General features: G+C 40.7%; 1 protein-coding gene across 1 annotated transcript in view; it reads left to right on the forward strand.

Moving 5' to 3' along the window:
- The first annotated feature begins 4,528 nt into the window (after positions 1 to 4,528).
- LOC139756732 (uncharacterized) overlaps positions 4,529 to 19,438 on the forward strand; it is a 32,135-nt gene continuing 17,225 nt past the window's right edge. The window contains exons 1-2 of the mRNA XM_071676443.1: positions 4,529 to 4,685; positions 13,416 to 13,459. Coding sequence (XP_071532544.1) covers positions 13,453 to 13,459 — 7 coding nt within the window. The 5' untranslated portion in view covers positions 4,529 to 4,685; positions 13,416 to 13,452. The remainder of the gene's footprint in view (positions 4,686 to 13,415; positions 13,460 to 19,438) is intronic.

Genomic DNA, 19,438 nt, shown 5'->3' on the forward strand with positions numbered 1-19,438 from the left:
CTGTCGCTCCTCAGAGCTCTACCCTGTCTCTCCCCAGGGCTCTACTATGTCTCTCCTCAGGGCTCTACCCTGTCTCTCCTCAGGGCTCTATCCTGTCTCTCCCCAGGGCTCTATCCTGTCTCTCCCCAGGGCTCTACTATGTCTCTCCCCAGGGCTCTACTATGTCTCTCCCCAGGGCTCTACTATGTCTCTCCCCAGGGCTCTATCCTGTCTCTCCCGAGCCTCAGGGCTCTACCCTGTCGCTCCTCAAGGCTCTACCCTGTCTCCTCAGGGCTCTACCCTGTCTCTCCCCAGGGCTCAACCCTGTCTCTCCCCAGGGCTCTACCCTGTCTCTCCCCAGGGCTCTATCCTATCTCTCTCCCCAGGGCTCTACTATGTCTCTCCCCAGGGCTCTATCCTGTCTCTCCCCAGGGCTCTACCCTGTCGCTCCTCAGAGCTCTACCCTGTCTCTCCTCAGGGCTCTACCCTGTCTCTCCCCAGAGCTCTATCCTGTCTCTCCCCAAGGCTCTACTATGTCTCTCCTCAGGGCTCTATCCTGTCTCTCCCCAGGGCTCTACCCTGTCTCTCCTCAGGGCTCTACCCTATCTCCCAGAGGTATATCCTCCCTCCTGCTCACTTCCTCCTCCATTCTTCATCATCCACATTCTTCATCATCCACATTCTTCATCATCCACATTCTTCATCATCCACATTCTTTCTTGAACGGATGAGTTAGCGCCCTCAGGTCGCTGACGACCCCTGGCAACATTTCCTCTCTCTCTCTCTCTCTCTCTCTCTCTCTCTCTCTCTCTCTCTCTCTCTCTCTCTCTCCCTCCATCGACCAACGGCAGGGCTGGTCACGTGACGTGCGTGCCCCTGCCCACGACACACGCAGGGCATCGTAGTCTCCATTGTGCCTCCTTCGCCTCCCGCCGAAGGGGGTGTTCTAATGAGAGGCCCAGTCACTCCCTCCAGCCTCATTAAGTCGATTTGCTTTGATGCAAGATGGTTTAGTGAACGATCTTCATCTTTCGCTTTCTGGTGGCGTTCACCTTCATGAGTCGCGTGTGTATACAAAGCAGGAACCTATTGAGCACTTATCTCTGTGGTTGGTCGAAGTCTTTTAATAGTTTCCTGTGTGTTCTGATCTCATTGTATTGTGCAGGGAGGGAGTTCAGCACTCGTGGGGCGGCCCCCCCGTCGCTCGTACTTCGTCATATAAATTTTGATTTATTAACACTGTCTTCACTTAGTGTGTATGTGTGTGTGTGTGTGTGTGTGTGTGTGTGTGTGTGTGTGTGTGTGTGACCCGTAATGATATAAGGTCAGAGAAAAGATTGCCATTGCATACTTTGTTCTTTCATAAGTTCACTGCATGAATATTCTCACTGTGTCTTGCGTTTTTTTTTATGTTAGCTAAGACGGCACGGGCAGCTGAGGCCCGAATCAAGGCCATCCCATTAAAGCTATATATATATATATATATATATATATATATATATATATATATATATATATATATATATATATATATATATATATATCTGAGCCAGGTACCCATTTTATCGACCAACCCCCTATGGGTGGATGAACAGCTGGGTTGACTGTGGGCCGACTGTCGCAACCCGGATTCGAACCTATGCACTTGACCCTGGGTCGGCCCGTGAATGCGTCACTTATGAAGGTCGATCCCTTTAAGGTTCCTTTAGCCATGTCTGTTGTTATAACGGAGTAGCTCCTGCAGGCCATCGATAGATGATAAACAGATCAGGTATATCTTACAATTGATTACCTTCATAAACAAATTGCTTTGAAAAGTAGGTCTAACTTCACACCATTACATTGTTCAGTTATTAAATGGCGTCAGGTGCGTATATCGTATTCCTTTTCAGTTGTAAAGGAGGGAGATGGGGTTTCCCTATATCTAGAAATAAAAAGAGGAAAAAAGAAGAAATATTGAACATTTACGATGAATAACCAGAATAATTCAGTCTAAAAAAATTATAGGAAAAACATTTTAAAGTCCCTTAATGAAATTGGCATCTCATAGTCTGACCAGCGGGGAAAACGGAGTAACGAATGAGTACGGAAACTTTAAAGGGAATTATAATGAGGCAAAAACGGTGTAAGGTAATCATAAGGTCGACAGAGATTAAGTCAAAAAGCACTTTGGTATTCTGCAGTCACTTTGAACACCCTCTCCTTGCTTCTCGCTTTTTCCTATGTTATTTTCAATTCAAATCCAAGGTTTACCCCTGTCATGTCGACGATTTTCTCTTGAAAAAATTACAAAGCATTGATGTACATGTAATAGATGACTGTATATACTGTCGAAGTCTCCCCAAACAAGGAAAAGTAAAGGTCTGAGTTTTTCTGGAGTTTGTGTTTGATAATGTGATTATGGAAAGAAAACGGAATTTAAAAAAAATGGTTTACACTGAAGGGGACACTGTAGGATTCCCTTCCTCGCTCTAGATATTTTCCTCCATTAACATTAAACGAGTTAGTTATCATTCCTTTTCAGAAGTGAAGGCACTCCACTACACTACAGTCCGTCAGAATATCTTATAGATATGCAAATTAGTCGTATGGTAAGCCTTCTTCATATCCGCCATAACCATTTATCAACTAGTCGACATATTTGCTCAACACTCAAATTATGGCAATCAATTTGTTTCAGAAAAGGCAAGGGAAATTATTTCAACATAGCTCATAGTCACAGGGACTGAGTACGCTCAGCACCATAGCCTAGGATTTAAGAAAATCTTCGACTTATGCCAAAATATAGGAAATTATAGAGTTTTTGCCATGTAAATTGGTTGTGTTCACATTAGCTGTTATAACAAAAATTGATATGAAAAGAAAAGAGACGTAACCACCAATGTAAAAATGATTTATCCTTAGCACTCCTACTACCATTTCGACCTCCCAAACATAGATCTGCTTTGTATTTACGCAATATACTCTTTCTCTGCTGTGAAATGAAAGAACATACTACAGTAATAAAACAACCCTCCCAAAAAAAGTGATAAGGACATGAGTTTACCAAAGAATGATAATGAATATGTGTAGGGGGTCGTGTTTGTAAGACCGAGGTAAAGTGCTGAAAACAGGACAATGTCATGTCAGCGAAGTTACCACCCCTTAGATTATATACCGCTTGGCTGCAATTGCTCCTATGGCGAAATGACGAAAATATACCAGAATACTATAGTATATAAGGCCATCTTATAAGGAGTTTTCACTCCTGGGGCTTGCTATTATCATTTTCTCGTAGTTGGAATTTCAACCAAAGAGTAATGTTCATATAGATTTATCTTTTTCAATCTTGTTTGCCGTTTCCTACATTAACGAGGTAGCGCCAAGACCAGACGAAGAAAGGCTTTATTCGCACACATCCATTCTCAAGCTTTCATGTGCAGTGAAGCGAAACTGCAGCCCCATATCTGTAACCAGGCCATACAGACGTTTCCATGGTTTCTTCTGACAGTTTCACATGCCCAGGTTCGGTCCATTGACAGCACGTTGTCTCTTCTAAACAGTATTGTTCCAATTTACCCTGTCCTGTGCATGCCTCTCACCCTCTTGCATGTTCAAGCCCAAATCACTTAAAAATATTTCGTTTCGTCTTTCCATCTCCATATATATATATATATATATATATATATATATATATATATATATATATATATATATATATATATATATATATATATATATACGTAAGAATAAATGTTATTTTCGTGCTCTTCAATAATGCCACGATACTGTTGAACACACCACAAGGCAGATGAAAAAAAAATTAATTAGATATTATTGCAGTAACATCCCTTAAGAATCCTAATCATTCGTTATCAGTTAGATTTGTATGATTACTTACTGTGTAGATCACCATACTAATTCATATTAGAGAAGCCGTGGATCGTCAAACGCCCAAATATATATTTATAATTTGCGCCCGTTCTGGTGTGCGCCGTGAAGTAGTGCGATAATTTATCATTTGATAAAATGATTGCCCGCAACCATGGGCATCTTTCCTCGGCATATTTTCTCTAGTCAAAACTGATAGCCTCATTAGAGTAGCCAAACTCTGGAGAAAATCCGTGTAAATTAATTATATTGATTTATTTCATGGATGGTGGTAAGGTGTTCTCAGGCCAGCCATACACACAGCCGACCCGCGTTGCCAAGTGTACAAATCAATACAGAATATCTCATTTGTGCCAGAATATCTTCGTAATGTCCAGCGAATATGCATAGTCGATATTATATTTCAAGTGGATTCAGATATTATGTTGTAATCGCTAAAGTTAGTCATGATGGGATTCTGGCCATTCTTGCTATGTCTAAGAAGTAAAAAATTTTCATCTGGCATGGCGTCCTACCTCCTAACGAGTATTTGAAAATAAGAAGTACATTAGAATTAAATATAACTTTTAATTGAGAATATCCCTAGTATTTTCAAGATTGTTATATTTCAGGTTGTTTTTAGAATTTGTGGTTGAATTATTTAATTAATGTATTTGATAATGACAAGTAGAGCTCATTTGACTGAGGTCTAATGGTAGTTTTGTTTACATCGTGTGTGTGCGACCTTGTAGGCTTCCGAGATTTGTCTTCTTCTTACCAGGGATTCTCCTAGTCACCGAGTCGGAATTACTGTTCCGTGGGAATGAATAGAAACTAGATGTTGCCTCAATTTTTATGTAAGCAGATGCTCCTGTGGGGAGTGTTGCAGGCGGAGGTGTATTGTCTTTGGAGGTGGGGTAAAAAAACTTTTGGTCTTGTCGGCCTGTGTCACCTTAGGTCGTGTGCCAAGGTTATTTATTCACGTATTTTAATCGTGACTTGTGAGTCAGTAAGATATTATGGTCTCTAGATGACTTAAGTGTGTTCCTCTGCCTATTGTTCACTTAAATGCATACATTAAAGCTTTAATTTTAGTAATTAGGATCGTAAGGCTTAATGATGTGCGTTGATTGGTCATTGTTTAGCCCATTTGAAGTGTTAAGGGGTAATTTATCGATTTCGTCTCTCTGATATACATCTCTAAAACGTGAGATAGAATGGAATGACACTTAAAAAACTACAACTCTAAACAACCAACGAGTTCCCAACAACATAGGTAGAGCTGAGAAGCAAAGGGAAATAGTTGGGTAGAAATATATGTAATGCATTAGAATAAATCACAGATCCAAGGTAGTTATAAACATTCTAATTTAGGTTAGGCCATTGCATTTGATGACACCAAAGCTAACCTAACTCTGCCAGACCATACACAGCAAAGGGTAATTTAACTAATAAAACAATTTTAATGAGGTAATTTCTTAATGTACCAATACAAATTAATGAAAGATATGACTTTATTGATTTCATCAGTTGTACCACTTATCTCTTTTTTCTTAAATTTCAGTGATAGTAAGTTTATTGACATACAAAATTGCACAAGATGCCTAGGTAAATCAACACATTGTTTTTGTCCAGAAAATATGCAGTTGTAAAATATTAGGGGTTGCAATATATACATTGCATTTATCAGTAGTCAGTAAAAGCTCACAAGTTGACTTATTATTTCTTGATGTTATTGATATGCAGTGCTCATCTATCTTCAGAAAAAATGGAAATAACGTTTAGGGTTATATCACTTCTAACATAATAACTTTTACATATGTAATACTTCATAAGTATATTTACACAAAGCACCATGGATTAAAGGTCATTAGGAGAGGAAAAAGTTCAACCTTCCAAAATGACTGATGGCCATTGGATAAAGGACAGTCAGACAACACATGACACTCCTATACTTTTTCCCCATCACTCAAGCACGACCTTAATTCTACCATTGCCCAACTTCTACCTGTTTCAATTCTCAGGTCATGTGACATCAGTCTTGTGAATGATGTATGAATGTAGTCAGGTATAAAGTTCTTACTAGAATTTTTGTTATGAATTGCTAATTTAAGGTTTAACTTAGATCTGTGCTCTACATATTTAATTGTAGAGTCTGGCTTGTTGACAGTTGTCTTCCTTATATTACTCATTGGATCATTTGTACTGTCAAAATCTAGAGCTTTTCACCTAAATTTAAATGCTGGAATATTTTCTTTTACATGCATTGTATATATTGTAGAAAGGCTATTCAGCATTATTGTATTGAAGCTAAGATTCTAGGAATCGTTTGCTCCTCATAGAGATTACATATTGCACTAGTAGGTTTCCATGATTCAACAAAATGCAAATTCATACACATATTACTTCAAGCTCCCATTACACATTTGATCAGCTTATTATACTGTCTGATTATCCTAACTGGTTGTGTGGTTAACCATGTTTCTGAGCTGTTTAATATTAAACACTCCACATTGAATAATATATATATATATATATATATATATATATATATATATATATATATATATATATATATATATATATTATATTTTATATTATGCTTTGTCGCTGCTGTCCCGCGTTTGCAAGGTAGCGCAAGGAAACAGACAAAAGAAATGGCCCAACCCATCCCCATACACATGTATATACATACACAACCACACACGCAAATATACATACCCATACATCTCAATGTACACAGATATATACACACACAGACACATACATATATACACATGCACACAATTCACGCTGTCTGCCTTTATTCATTCCCCTCGCCACCTCGCCACACATGGAATAACATCCCCCTCCCCCCTCATGTGTGCAAGGTAGCGCTAGGAAAAGACAACAAAGGCCCCATTCGTTCACACTCAGTCTCTAGCTGTCATGCAATAATGCCCGAAACCACAGCTCCCTTTCCACATCCAGGCCCCACAGAACTTTCCATGGTTTACCCCAGATGCTTCACATGCCCTGATTCAATCCATTAACAGCACGTCGACCCCAGTATACCACATCGATCCAGTTCACTCTATTCCTTGCCCGTCTTTCACCCTCCTGCATGCTTAGGCCCTGATCACTCAAAATCTTTTTCACTCCATCTTTCCACCTCCAATTTGGTCTCCCACTTCTCGTATGCCTATTTATTTATTTTATTTATTTTGCTTTGTTGCTGTCTACCGCGTTAGCGAGGTAGCGCAAGGAAACAGACGAAAGAATGGCCCAACCCGCCCACATACACATGTATATACATACACGTCCACACACGCAAATATACATACCTATACATCCCAATGTACACATATATATACACACACAGACATATACATATATACACATGTACATAATTCATACTGTCTGCCTTTATTTGTTCCCATCGCCACCTCGCCACACATGGAATAACAACCCCCTCCCCCCTCATGTGTGCAAGGTAGCGCTAGTAAAAGACACCAAAGGCCCCATTCGTTCACACTCAGTCTCTAGCTGTCATGTAATAATGCATCGAAACTACAGCTCCCTTTCCACATCCAGGCCCCACACAACTTTCCATGGTTTACCCCAGACGCTTCACATGCCCTGGTTCAATCCATTGACAGCACGTCGACCCCGGTATGCCACATCGTTCCAATTCACTCTATTCCTTGCACGCCTTTCACCCTCCTGCATGTTCAGGCCCCGATCACTCAAAATCTTTTTCACTCCATCTTTCCATCTCCAATTTGGTCTCCCACTTCTCCTCGTTCCCTCCACCTCTGACACATATATCCTCTTGGTCAATCTTTCCTCACTCATTCTCTCCATGTGACCAGACCATTTCAAAACACCCTCTTCTGCTCTCTCAACCACATTCTTTTTATTTCCACACATCTCTCTTACCCTTACAGTGCTTACTCGATCAAACCACCTCACACCACATATTGTCCTCAAACATCTCATTTCCAGCACATCCACCCTCCTGCGCACAACTCTATCCATAGCCCACGCCTCGCAACCATACAACATTGTTGGAACCACTATTCCTTCAAACATACCCATTTTTGCTTTCCGAGATAATGTTCACGACTTCCAAACATTCTTCAAGGCTCCCAGAATTTTTGCCCCCTCCCCCACCCTATGATTCACTTCCACATCCATGGTTCCATCCGCTGCCAGATCCACTCCCAGATATCTAAAACTCTTTACTTCCTCCAGTTTTTCTCCATTCAAACTTACCTCCCAATTGACTTGACCCTCAACCCTACTGTACCTAATAATCTTACTCTTATTCACATTTACTCTTAACTTTCTTCTTTCACACACTTTACCAAACTCAGTCACCAGCTTCTGCAGTTTCTTACATGAATCAGCCACCAGCGCTGTATCATCAGCGAACAACAACTGACTCACTTCCCAAGATCTCTCATCCAGAACAGACTGCATACTCGCCCCTCTTTCCAAAACTCTTGCATTCACCTCCCTAACAACCCCATCCATAAAAGAATTAAACAACCATGGAGACATCACACACCCCTGCCGCAAACCTACATTCACTGAGAACCAATCACTTTCCTCTCTTCCTACACGTACACATGCCTTACATCCTCGATAAAAACTTTTCACTGCTTCTAACAACTTGCCTCCCACACCATATATTCTTAAAACCTTCCACAGAGCATTTCTATCAACTCTATCATATGCCTTCTCCAGATCCATAAATGCTACATACAAATCCATTTGTTTTTCTAAGTATTTCTCACATACATTCTTCAAAGCAAACACCTGATCCACACATCCTCTACCACTTCTGAAACCACACTGCTCTTCCCCAATCTGATGCTCTGTACATGCCTTCACCCTCTCAGTCAATACCCTCCCATATGATTTACCAGGAATACTCAACAAACTTTCATTTTTTTTTTTTTTTTTTTTTTCATACTATTCGCCATTTCCCGCGATAGCGAGGTAGCGTTAAGAACAGAGGACTGGGCCTTTGAGGGAATATCCTCACCTGGCCCCCTTCTCTGTTCCTTCTTTTGGAAAATTAAAAAAAAAAAAAAAAAAACGAGAGGGGAGGATTTCCAGCCCCCCGCTCCCTTCCCTTTTAGTCGCCTTCTACGACACGCAGGGAATACTCAACAAACTTATACCTCTATAATTTGAGCACTCACTCTTATCCCCTTTGCCTTTGTACAATGGCACTATGCAAGCATTCTGCCAATCCTCAGGCACCTCACCATGAGTCATACATACATTAAATAACCTTACCAACCAGTCAACAATACAGTCACCCCCTTTTTGATAAATTCCACTGCATTACCATCCAAACCTGCTGCCTTGCTGGCTTTCATCTTCTGTAAAGCTTTTACTACCTCTTCTCTATTTACCAAATCATTTTCCCTAACCCTTTCACTTTGCACACCACCTCGACCAAAACACCCTATATCTGCCACTCTATCATCAAACACATTCAACAAACCTTCAAAATACTCACTCCATCTCCTCACATCACCACTACTTGTTATCATCTCCCCATTAGCCCCCTTCACTGAAGTTCCCATTTGCTCCCTTGTCTTATGCACTTTATTTACCTCCTTCCAAAACATCTTTTTATTCTCCCTGAAATTTAATGATACTCTCTCACCCTAACTCTCATTTGCCCTCTTTTTCACCTCTTGCACCTTTCTCTTGACCTCCTGCCTCTTTCTTTTATACCTCTCCCACTCATTTGCATTTTTTCCCTGCAAAAATCGTCCAAATGTCTCTCTCTTCTCTTTCACTAATAATCTTACTTCTTCATCCTTCATCCCACCACTCACTACCTTTTCTACTCAACCCACCTCCCACGCTTCTCATGCCACAAGCATCTTTTGCGCAATCCATCACTGCTTCCCTAAATACATCCCATTCCTCCCCCACTCCCCTTACCTCCTTTGTTCTCACCTTTTTCCATTCTGTACTCAGTCTCTCCTGGTACTTCCTCACACAAGTCTCCTTCCCAAGCTCACTTACTCTCACCACTCTCTTCACCCCAACATTCTCTCTTCTTTTCTGAAAACCCCCACAAATCTTCACCTTCGCCTCCACAAGATAATGATCAGACATCCCTCCAGTTGCACCTCTCAGGACATTAACATCCAAAAGTCTCTCTTTCATGCATCTATCAATTAACATGTAATCCAATAACGCTCTCTGGCCATCTCTCCTACTTACATACGTATACTTATGTATATCTCTCTTTTTAAACCAGGTATTCCCAATCACCAGTCCTTTTTCAGCACATAAATCTACAAGCTCTTCACCATTTCCATTTACAACACTGAACAGTCCATGTATACCAATTATTCCCTCAACTGCCACATTACTCACCTTTGCATTCAAATCCCCCATCACTATAACCCGGTCCCTTGCATCAAAACCACTAACACACTCATTCAGCTGCTCCCAAAACACTTGCCTCTCATGATCTTTCTTCTCATGCCCAGGTGCATATGCACCAATAATCACCCATCTCTATCCATCATCTTTCAGTTTTACCCATATCAATCTAGAATTTACTTTCTTACACTCTATCACATACTCCCACAACTCCTGATTCAGGAGTAGTGTTACTCCTTCCCTTGCTCTTGTCCTCTCACTAACCCCTGACTTTACTCCCAAGACATTCCCAAACCACTCTTCCCCTTTACCCTTGAGCTTCGTTTCACTCAGAGCCAAAACATCCAGGTTCCTTTCCTCAGACATACTACCTATCTCTCCTTTTTTCTCATCTTGGTTACATCCGCACACATTTAGACACCCCAATCTGAGCCTTCGAGGAGGATGAGCACTCCTCAGTTGACTCCTTCTGTTTCCCCTTTTAGAAAGTTAAAATACAAGGAGGGGAGGGTTTCTGGCCCCCCGCTCCCGTCCCCTTTAGTCGCCTTCTACGACACATGAGGAATGCGTGGGAAGTATTCTTTCTCCCCTGTCCCCAGGGATATGCCTATACATATATCCCCAGGAATATGCCTATATATATATATATATATATATATATATATATATATATATATATATATATATATATATATATATCTTTTAATTCATTAGTTTGTATAGTAGACAGTAAGGAGGAAATGTGGCAGCAGAGCAATGATGATGAAGGGAAGGGCAATATTGAGGCCCAGGGACAACATCAGGAACAGCACCAGATCATCTGCCGGTAAACTTGCCTGAATCATTGATGCTAATCTTCCAATAAGAATCCCTCCCTTGATGGTGAGGATTGTGCGGATAAAATTTCTTGGGGTATGCAGGACTACTTGCCTTTGGTCTGATGATAATCCCAAACCTAGTCCTAGAGCTGCCCCTGTAAACCTTATCATCAAATAGAAAGGTTGAGTATCAATCTTCACATACTCTGAGCGCATACAGTATTTAAGGGCTAATGGTATAGCCCATAAAGGATCCAATCCTTTAGATAGCAAGAGTGAATAAGCCGATATAGCTGTGAAAATGAGGAAGGCTGCCACTATTACAGCCCATACCTTGCGGGAGACAGCGACAAAGTATAATAAATAAATAAATAAATAAATATATATATATATATATATATATATATATATATATATATATATAGATAGGCATTAGGCATAAATATAGTATATAAGAACAGGACAAGAATCAAATGCCTAATGTTTAATCATGTTAAAAACTATGATCATTGTATTGACTGGAGTAATGCCATCTCAGTTATTAACTTTACAGTAACTTCACTACCACAAGAAATATCATTGAATCTTCTGTTATTAAAAAAAGAATTATAACCTTAATATTAGTGAAGGTCTATACAAATTGGATAGCTTTATTGTTGATAAAATTTGTAAACAGTTCCCCTTCTTGTCCACATAATAGATTATTATTTATATCTATTTATTATACTTTGTCGCTGTCTCCCACATTAGCGAGGTAGCACAAGGAAACAGACGAAAGAATGGCCCAACTCACCCACATACACATGTATATACATACACGTCCACACATGCATATACATATCTATATATCTGAACGTATACATGTATATACACACACAGACATATACAAATATACACATGTACATTATTCATACTGTCTGCCCTTATCCATTCCCATCGCCACCCTGCCACACATGAAATGGAAAGCTCCTCCCCCGCATGTGTGTGAGGTAGCGCTAGGAAAGACAACAAGGGCCACATTCATTCACACTCAGTCTCTAGCTGTCATGTATAATGCACCGAAACCACAGCTCCCTTTCCACATCCTGGCCCAACAGAACTTTCCATGGTTTACTCCAGACGCTTCACATGCCCTGGTTCAATCCATTGACAGCATGTCGACCCCGATATACCACATCGTTCCAATTCACTCTATTCCTTGCATGCCTTTCACCCTCCTGCATGATCAAGCCCCAATCACTCAAAATCTTTTTCACTCCATCTTTCCACCTCCAGTTTGGTCTCCCACTTCCCCACGTTCCCTTCACCTCCGACACATATATCCACCCTCTGTTTTATCACCTGATTTGAATAATATTACCAGTTTACTCGACATCATGACACTGGGTAGCACATACTTATAAAGACCATTTTAAACACAGTCAAAAGATATATTACAGTCGAAAGATATATTAACCAAGAGATATCCAGACACATCCACCAAGCCTAGACAAGTTCTACCATAGATCGTATTGATATTCATAACCACTTTCCTTATTTCTTAAGGAGTGAAAGAATCATCCAGCGCTGGGATCTCTAGGGCACACTCTATACCAGTCTTTTCTCCTACCCCAGTCTCATTATTTTTAACATCTCATAGTTTTTCAAAAGGAGTCTTAAATTGAGCATCATCATGTTATGTTCATATCTGTAATTCCACCTTTCAAATTTAGTTTACCTCGCCATCTGACAGAAGAAAGGTTTCACCCTTTTTCATTTACTGAAGAGGTCTGATTCTTTTCTATCAAGGATATATGTACTTTAGTTGCATAAGGTGTTTGCAGTTAAATGTAGTATTGATTGTTTCTTGCTCCTGTAATGACAAAATGTTTATGTTATTTCTATAAAACATTAGATGATGTTAGTAATTGCACAGTGAAAAGCAAAAATTGCATTGTATTTAGATAGTTGATAGTTTATGTGAATCCTCTGTTACATAAGAAAAGGAAAGGATGCTATGCCTGCTATTATATACTGTAGTTTGAATTAGAATTTCAAATTGAAATATGATTTTTATCAGGGGTTGCCATCAATATGTTCCTGTTTTGAAAGTTTGGCTTGTATATTGCATTTACTAGATTGACTTAGTTGTGTATATTATAGGTTACTGTATAAGTAAGTGGCATGCAGGTTCTGAATGGCATTTACTCATTTTATAGCAGGATTACAGTCTGTTTGTCTTCTGTTTTATAAAATGTGCTGTACGTGTTCGATATCATTGCAGTTTTGGAAATTTACTTCTTTTATTTAGTTTCATAATTCTCTTTTAAGAATTATGCCTAATTTTTTTAATGTTTAACCTCTTCATCAGTTATGGTTTTTACCTCTCAACAGATGGAGTGCATGAATACTGATTGGAAACTGATTAAGCATGGCAGGTAGGTTACATCATAAAAGGCTGGTTGCATTGTATTTTGTTATAGAATTGATATAGAGCATATGTTGTGAAATGAGTGGCAAAGTATTTTCGTAAATGAAAATTAATTGTATGTTGCAGTATATATATATATATATTTTTTTTTTTTTTGCTTTGTCGCTGTCTCCCACGTTTGCGAGGTAGCGCAAGGAAACAGACGAAAGAAATGGCCCAACCCCCCCCATACACATGTATATACATACGTCCACACACGCAAATATACATACCTACACAGCTTTCCATGGTTCACACAAGACGCTTCACATGCCCTGATTCAATCAACTGACAGCACGTCAACCCCGGTATACCACATCGATCCAATTCACTCTATTCCTTGCCCTCCTTTCACCCTCCTGCATGTTCAGGCCCCGATCACACAAAATCTTTTTCACTCCATCTTTCCACCTCCAATTTGGTCTCCCTCTTCTCCTCGTTCCCTCCACCTCCGACACATATATCCTCTTGGTCAATCTTTCCTCATTCATTCTCTCCATGTGCCCAAACCATTTCAAAACACCCTCTTCTGCTCTCTCAACCATGCTCTTTTTATTTCCACACATCTCTCTTACCCTTACGTTACTTACTCGATCAAACCACCTCACACCACACATTGTCCTCAAACATCTCATTTCCAGCACATCCATCCTCCTGCGCACAACTCTATCCATAGCCCACGCCTCGCAACCATACAACATTGTTGGAACCACTATTCCTTCAAACATACTCATTTTTGCTTTCCGAGATAATGTTCTCGACTTCCACACATTATTCAAGGCTCCCAGTATTTTCGCCCCCTCCCCCACCCTATGATCCTCTTCCGCTTCCATGGTTCCATCCGCTGCCAGATCCACTCCCAGATATCTAAAACACTTTACTTCCTCCAGTTTTCTCCATTCAAACTTACCTCCCAATTGACTTGACCCTCAACCCTACTGTACCTAATTACCTTGCTCTTATTCACATTTACTCTTAACTTTCTTCTTTCACACACTTTACCAAACTCAGTCACCAGCTTCTGCAGTTTCTCACATGAATCAGCCACCAGCGCTGTATCATCAGCGAACAACAACTGACTCACTTCCCAAGCTCTCTCATCCCCATCAGACTTCATATATATATATATATATATATATATATATATATATATATATATATATATATATATATATATATTTTTTTTTTTTTTTTTTTTTTATACTTTGTCGCTGTCTCCCGCGTTTGCGAGGTAGCGCAAGGAAACAGACGAAAGAAATGGCCCAACCCACCCCCATACACATGTATATACATACGTCCACACACGCAAATATACATACCTACACAGCTTTCCATGGTTTACCCCAGACGCTTCACATGCCTTGATTCAATCCACTGACAGCACGTCAACCCCGGTATACCACATTGCTCCAATTCACTCTATTCCTTGCCCTCCTTTCACCCTCCTGCATGTTCAGGCCCCGATCACACAAAATCTTTTTCACTCCATCTTTCCACCTCCAATTTGGTCTCCCTCTTCTCCTCGTTCCCTCCACCTCCGACACGTATATCCTCTTGGTCAATCTTTCCTCACTCATTCTCTCCATGTGCCCAAACCACTTCAAAACACCCTCTTCTGCTCTCTCAACCATGCTCTTTTTATTTCCACACATCTCTCTTACCCTTACGTTACTTACTCGATCAAACCACCTCACACCACACATTGTCTTCAAACATCTCATTTCCAACACATCCATCCTCCTGCACACAACTCTATCCATAGCCCACGCCTCGCAACCATACAACATTGTTGGAACCACTATTCCTTCAAACATACCCATATATATATATATATATATATATATATCGAGGATGTAAGGCATGTGTACGTGTAGGAAGAGAGGAAAGTGATTGGTTCTCAGTGAATGTAGGTTTGCGGCAGGGGTGTGTGATGTCTCCATGGTTGTTTAATTTGTTTATGGATGGGGTTGTTAGGGAGGTAAATGCAAGAGTCCTGGAAAGAGGGGCAAGTATGAAGTCTGTTGGGGATGAGAGAGCTTGGGAAGTGAGTCAGTTGTTGTTCGCTGATGATACAGCGCTGGTGGCTGATTCATGTGAGAAACTGCAGAAGCTGGTGACTGAGTTTGGTAAAGTGTGTGGAAGAAGAAAGTTAAGAGTAAATGTGAATAAGAGCAAGGTTATTAGGTACAGTAGGGTTGAGGGTCAAGTCAATTGGGAGGTGAGTTTGAATGGAGAAAAACTGGAGGAAGTGAAGTGTTTTAGATATCTGGGAGTGGATCTGTCAGCGGATGGAACCATGGAAGCGGAAGTGGATCATAGGGTGGGGAGGGGGCGAAAATTTTGGGAGCCTTGAAAAATGTGTGGAAGTCGAGAACATTATCTCGGAAAGCAAAAATGAGTATGTTTGAAGGAATAGTGGTTCCAACAATGTTGTATGGTTGCGAGGCGTGGGCTATGGATAGAGTTGTGCGCAGGAGGATGGATGTGCTGGAAATGAGATGTTTGAGGACAATGTGTGGTGTGAGGTGGTTTGATCGAGTAAGTAACGTAAGGGTAAGAGAGATGTGTGGAAATAAAAAGAGCGTGGTTGAGAGAGCAGAAAAGGGTGTTTTGAAATGGTTTGGGCACATGGAGAGAATGAGTGAGGAAAGATTGACCAAGAGGATATATGTGTCGGAGGTGGAGGGAACAAGGAGAAGAGGGAGACCAAATTGGAGGTGGAAAGATGGAGTGAAAAAGATTTTGTGTGATCGGGGCCTGAACATGCAGGAGGGTGAAAGGAGGGCAAGGAATAGAGTGAATTGGAGCGATGTGGTATACAGGGGTTGACGTGCTGTCATTGGAGTGAATCAAGGCATGTGAAGCGTCTGGGGTAAACCATGGAAAACTGTGTAGGTATGGATATTTGCGTGTGTGGACGTGTGTATGTACATGTGTATGGGGGGGGGGTTGGGCCATTTATTTCGTCTGTTTCCTTGCGCTACCTCGCAAACGCAGGAGACAGCGACAAAGTATAAAAAAAAAAAAAAAAAAAAATATATATATATATATATATATATATATATATATATATATATATATATATTATCCCTGGGGATAGGGGATTAAGAATACTTCCTACGTATTCCCTGCGTGTCGTAGAAGGCGACTAAAAGGGGAAGGAGCGGGGGGCTGGAAAGCCTCCCCTCTCGTTTTTTTTTTTTTTTTCCCCAAAAGAAGGAACAGAGGGGGCCAGGTGAGGATATTCCAAAAAAGGCCCAGTCCTCTGTTCTTAACGCTACCTCGCTAATGCGGGAAATGGTGATTAGTTTAAAAGAAAAAAAAAATATATATATATATATATATATATATATATATATATATATATATATATATATATATATATTGTATTGTTGACTGGTTGGTAAGGTTATTTAATGTATGTATAACTCATGGTGAGGTGCCTGAGGATTGGCGGAATGCGTGCATAGTGCCATTGTACAAAGGCAAAGAGGATAAGAGTGAGTGCTCAAATTACAGTGGTATAAGTTTGTTGAGTATTCCTGGTAAATTATATGGGAGGATATTGATTGAGAGGGTGAAGGCATGTACAGAGCATCAGATTGGGGAAGAGCAGTGTGGTTTCAGAAGTGGTAGAGGATGTGTGGATCAGGTGTTTGCTTTGAAGAATGTATGTGAGAAATACTTAGAAAAGCAAATGGATTTGTATGTAGCATTTATGGATCTGGAGAAGACATATGATAGAGTTGATAGAGATGCTCTGTGGAAGGTATTAAGAATATATGGTGTGGGAGGAAAGTTGTTAGAAGCAGTGAAAAGTTTTTATCGGGGATGTAAGGCATGTGTACGTGTAGGAAGAGAGGAAAGTGATTGGTTCTCAGTGAATGTAGGTTTGCGGCAGGGGTGTGTGATGTCTCCATGGTTGTTTAATTTGTTTATGGATGGAGTTGTTAGGGAGGTAAATGCAAGAGTTTTGGAAAGAGGGGCAAGTATGAAGTCTGTTGGGGATGAGAGAGCTTGGGAAGTGAGTCAGTTGTTGTTCGCTGATGATACAGCGCTGGTGGCTGATTCATGTGAGAAACTGCAGAAGCTGGTGACTGAGTTTGGTAAAGTGTGTGAAAGAAGAAAGTTAAGAGTAAATGTGAATAAGAGCAAGGTTATTAGGTACAGTAGGGTTGAGGGTCAAGTCAATTGGGAGGTGAGTTTGAATGGAGAAAAACTGGAGGAAGTGAAGTGTTTTAGATATCTGGGAGTGGATCTGTCAGCGGATAGAACCATGGAAGCGGAAGTGGATCATAGGGTGGGGGAGGGGGCGAAAATTCTGGGAGCCTTGAAGAATGTGTGGAAGTCGAGAACATTATCTCGGAAAGCAAAAGTGGGTATGTTTGAAGGAATAGTGGTTCCAACAATGTTGTATGGTTGCGAGGCGTGGACTATGGATAGAGTTGTGCGCAGGAGGATGGATGTGCTGGAAATGAGATGTTTGAGGACAATGTGTGGTGTGAGGTGGTTTGATCGAGTAAGTAACGTAAGGGTAAGAGAGATGTGTGGAAATAAAAAGAGCGTGGTTGAGAGAGCAGAAGAGGGTGTTTTGAAATGGTTCGGGCACATGGAGAGAATGAGTGAGGAAAGATTGACCAAGAGAATATATATGTCAGAGGTGGAGGGAACGAGGAGAAGAGGGAGACCAAATTGGAGGTGGAAAGATGGAGTGAAAAAGATTTTGTGTGATCGGGGCCTGAACATGCAGGAGGGTGAAAGGAGGGCAAGGAATAGAGTGGATTGGAGCGATGTGGTATACCGGGGTTGACGTGCTGTCAGTGGATTGAATCAAGGCATGTGAAGCGTCTGGGGTAAACCATGGAAAGCTGTGTAGGTATGTATATTTGCGTGTGTGGACGTATGTATATACATGTGTATGGGGGGGGATTGGGCCATTTCTTTCGTCTGTTTCCTTGCGCTACCTCGCAAACGCGGGAGACAGCGACAAAGTATAATAAAATAAATATAAATAAATAATATATATATATATATATATATATATATATATATATATATATATATATATATATATATATATATATATATATATATTTTATCCCTGGGGATAGGGGATTAAGAATACTTTCCACGTATTCCCTGCGTGTCGTAGAAGGCAACTAAAAGGGAAGGGAGCGGGGGGCTGGAAATCCTCCCCTCTCGTTTTTTTATTAATTTTCCAAAAGAAGGAACAGAGGGGGCCAGGTGAAGATATTCCAAAAAAGGCCCAGTCCTCTGTTCCTAACGCTACCTCGCTAACGCGGGAAATATATATATATATATATATATATATATATATATATATATATATATATATATATATATATATATATATATCCCTGGGGATAGGGAAGAAAGAATACTTCTCACGTATTCCCTGCGTGTCGTAGAAGGTGACTAAAAGGGGAGGGAGCGGGGGGCTGGAAATCCTCCCCTCCCACAATGGGGCCAAGTGACGTTATTACCTCTGAGGCTCAGTCCTCTGTTCTTAACGCTACCTCGCTAATGCGGGAATTGACGATTATGTATGAAAAAAAATATATATATTATATTCTTTTTTTTATTTTGCTTTGTCGCTGTCTCCCGCGTTAGCGAGGTAGCGCAAAGAAACAGACGAAAGAATGGCCCAACCCACCCACATACAAATGTATAGGGGATAGGGGAGAAAGAATACCTCCCACGCATTCCTCATGTGTCGTAGAAGGCGACTAAAGGGGATGGGAGCGGGGGGCTAGAAACCCTCCCCTCCTTGTAAGAGCACTCACTCTTATCCCCTTTGCCTTTGTACAATGGCACTATGCATGCATTCCGCCAATCCTCAGGCACCTCACCATGAGTCATACATACATTAAATAACCTTACCAACCAGTCAACAATACAGTCACCCCCTTTTTTAATAAATTCCACT

This window comes from Panulirus ornatus, chromosome 23, assembly GCF_036320965.1.
Source record: "Panulirus ornatus isolate Po-2019 chromosome 23, ASM3632096v1, whole genome shotgun sequence".
Lineage (NCBI taxonomy): Eukaryota > Metazoa > Arthropoda > Malacostraca > Decapoda > Palinuridae > Panulirus > Panulirus ornatus.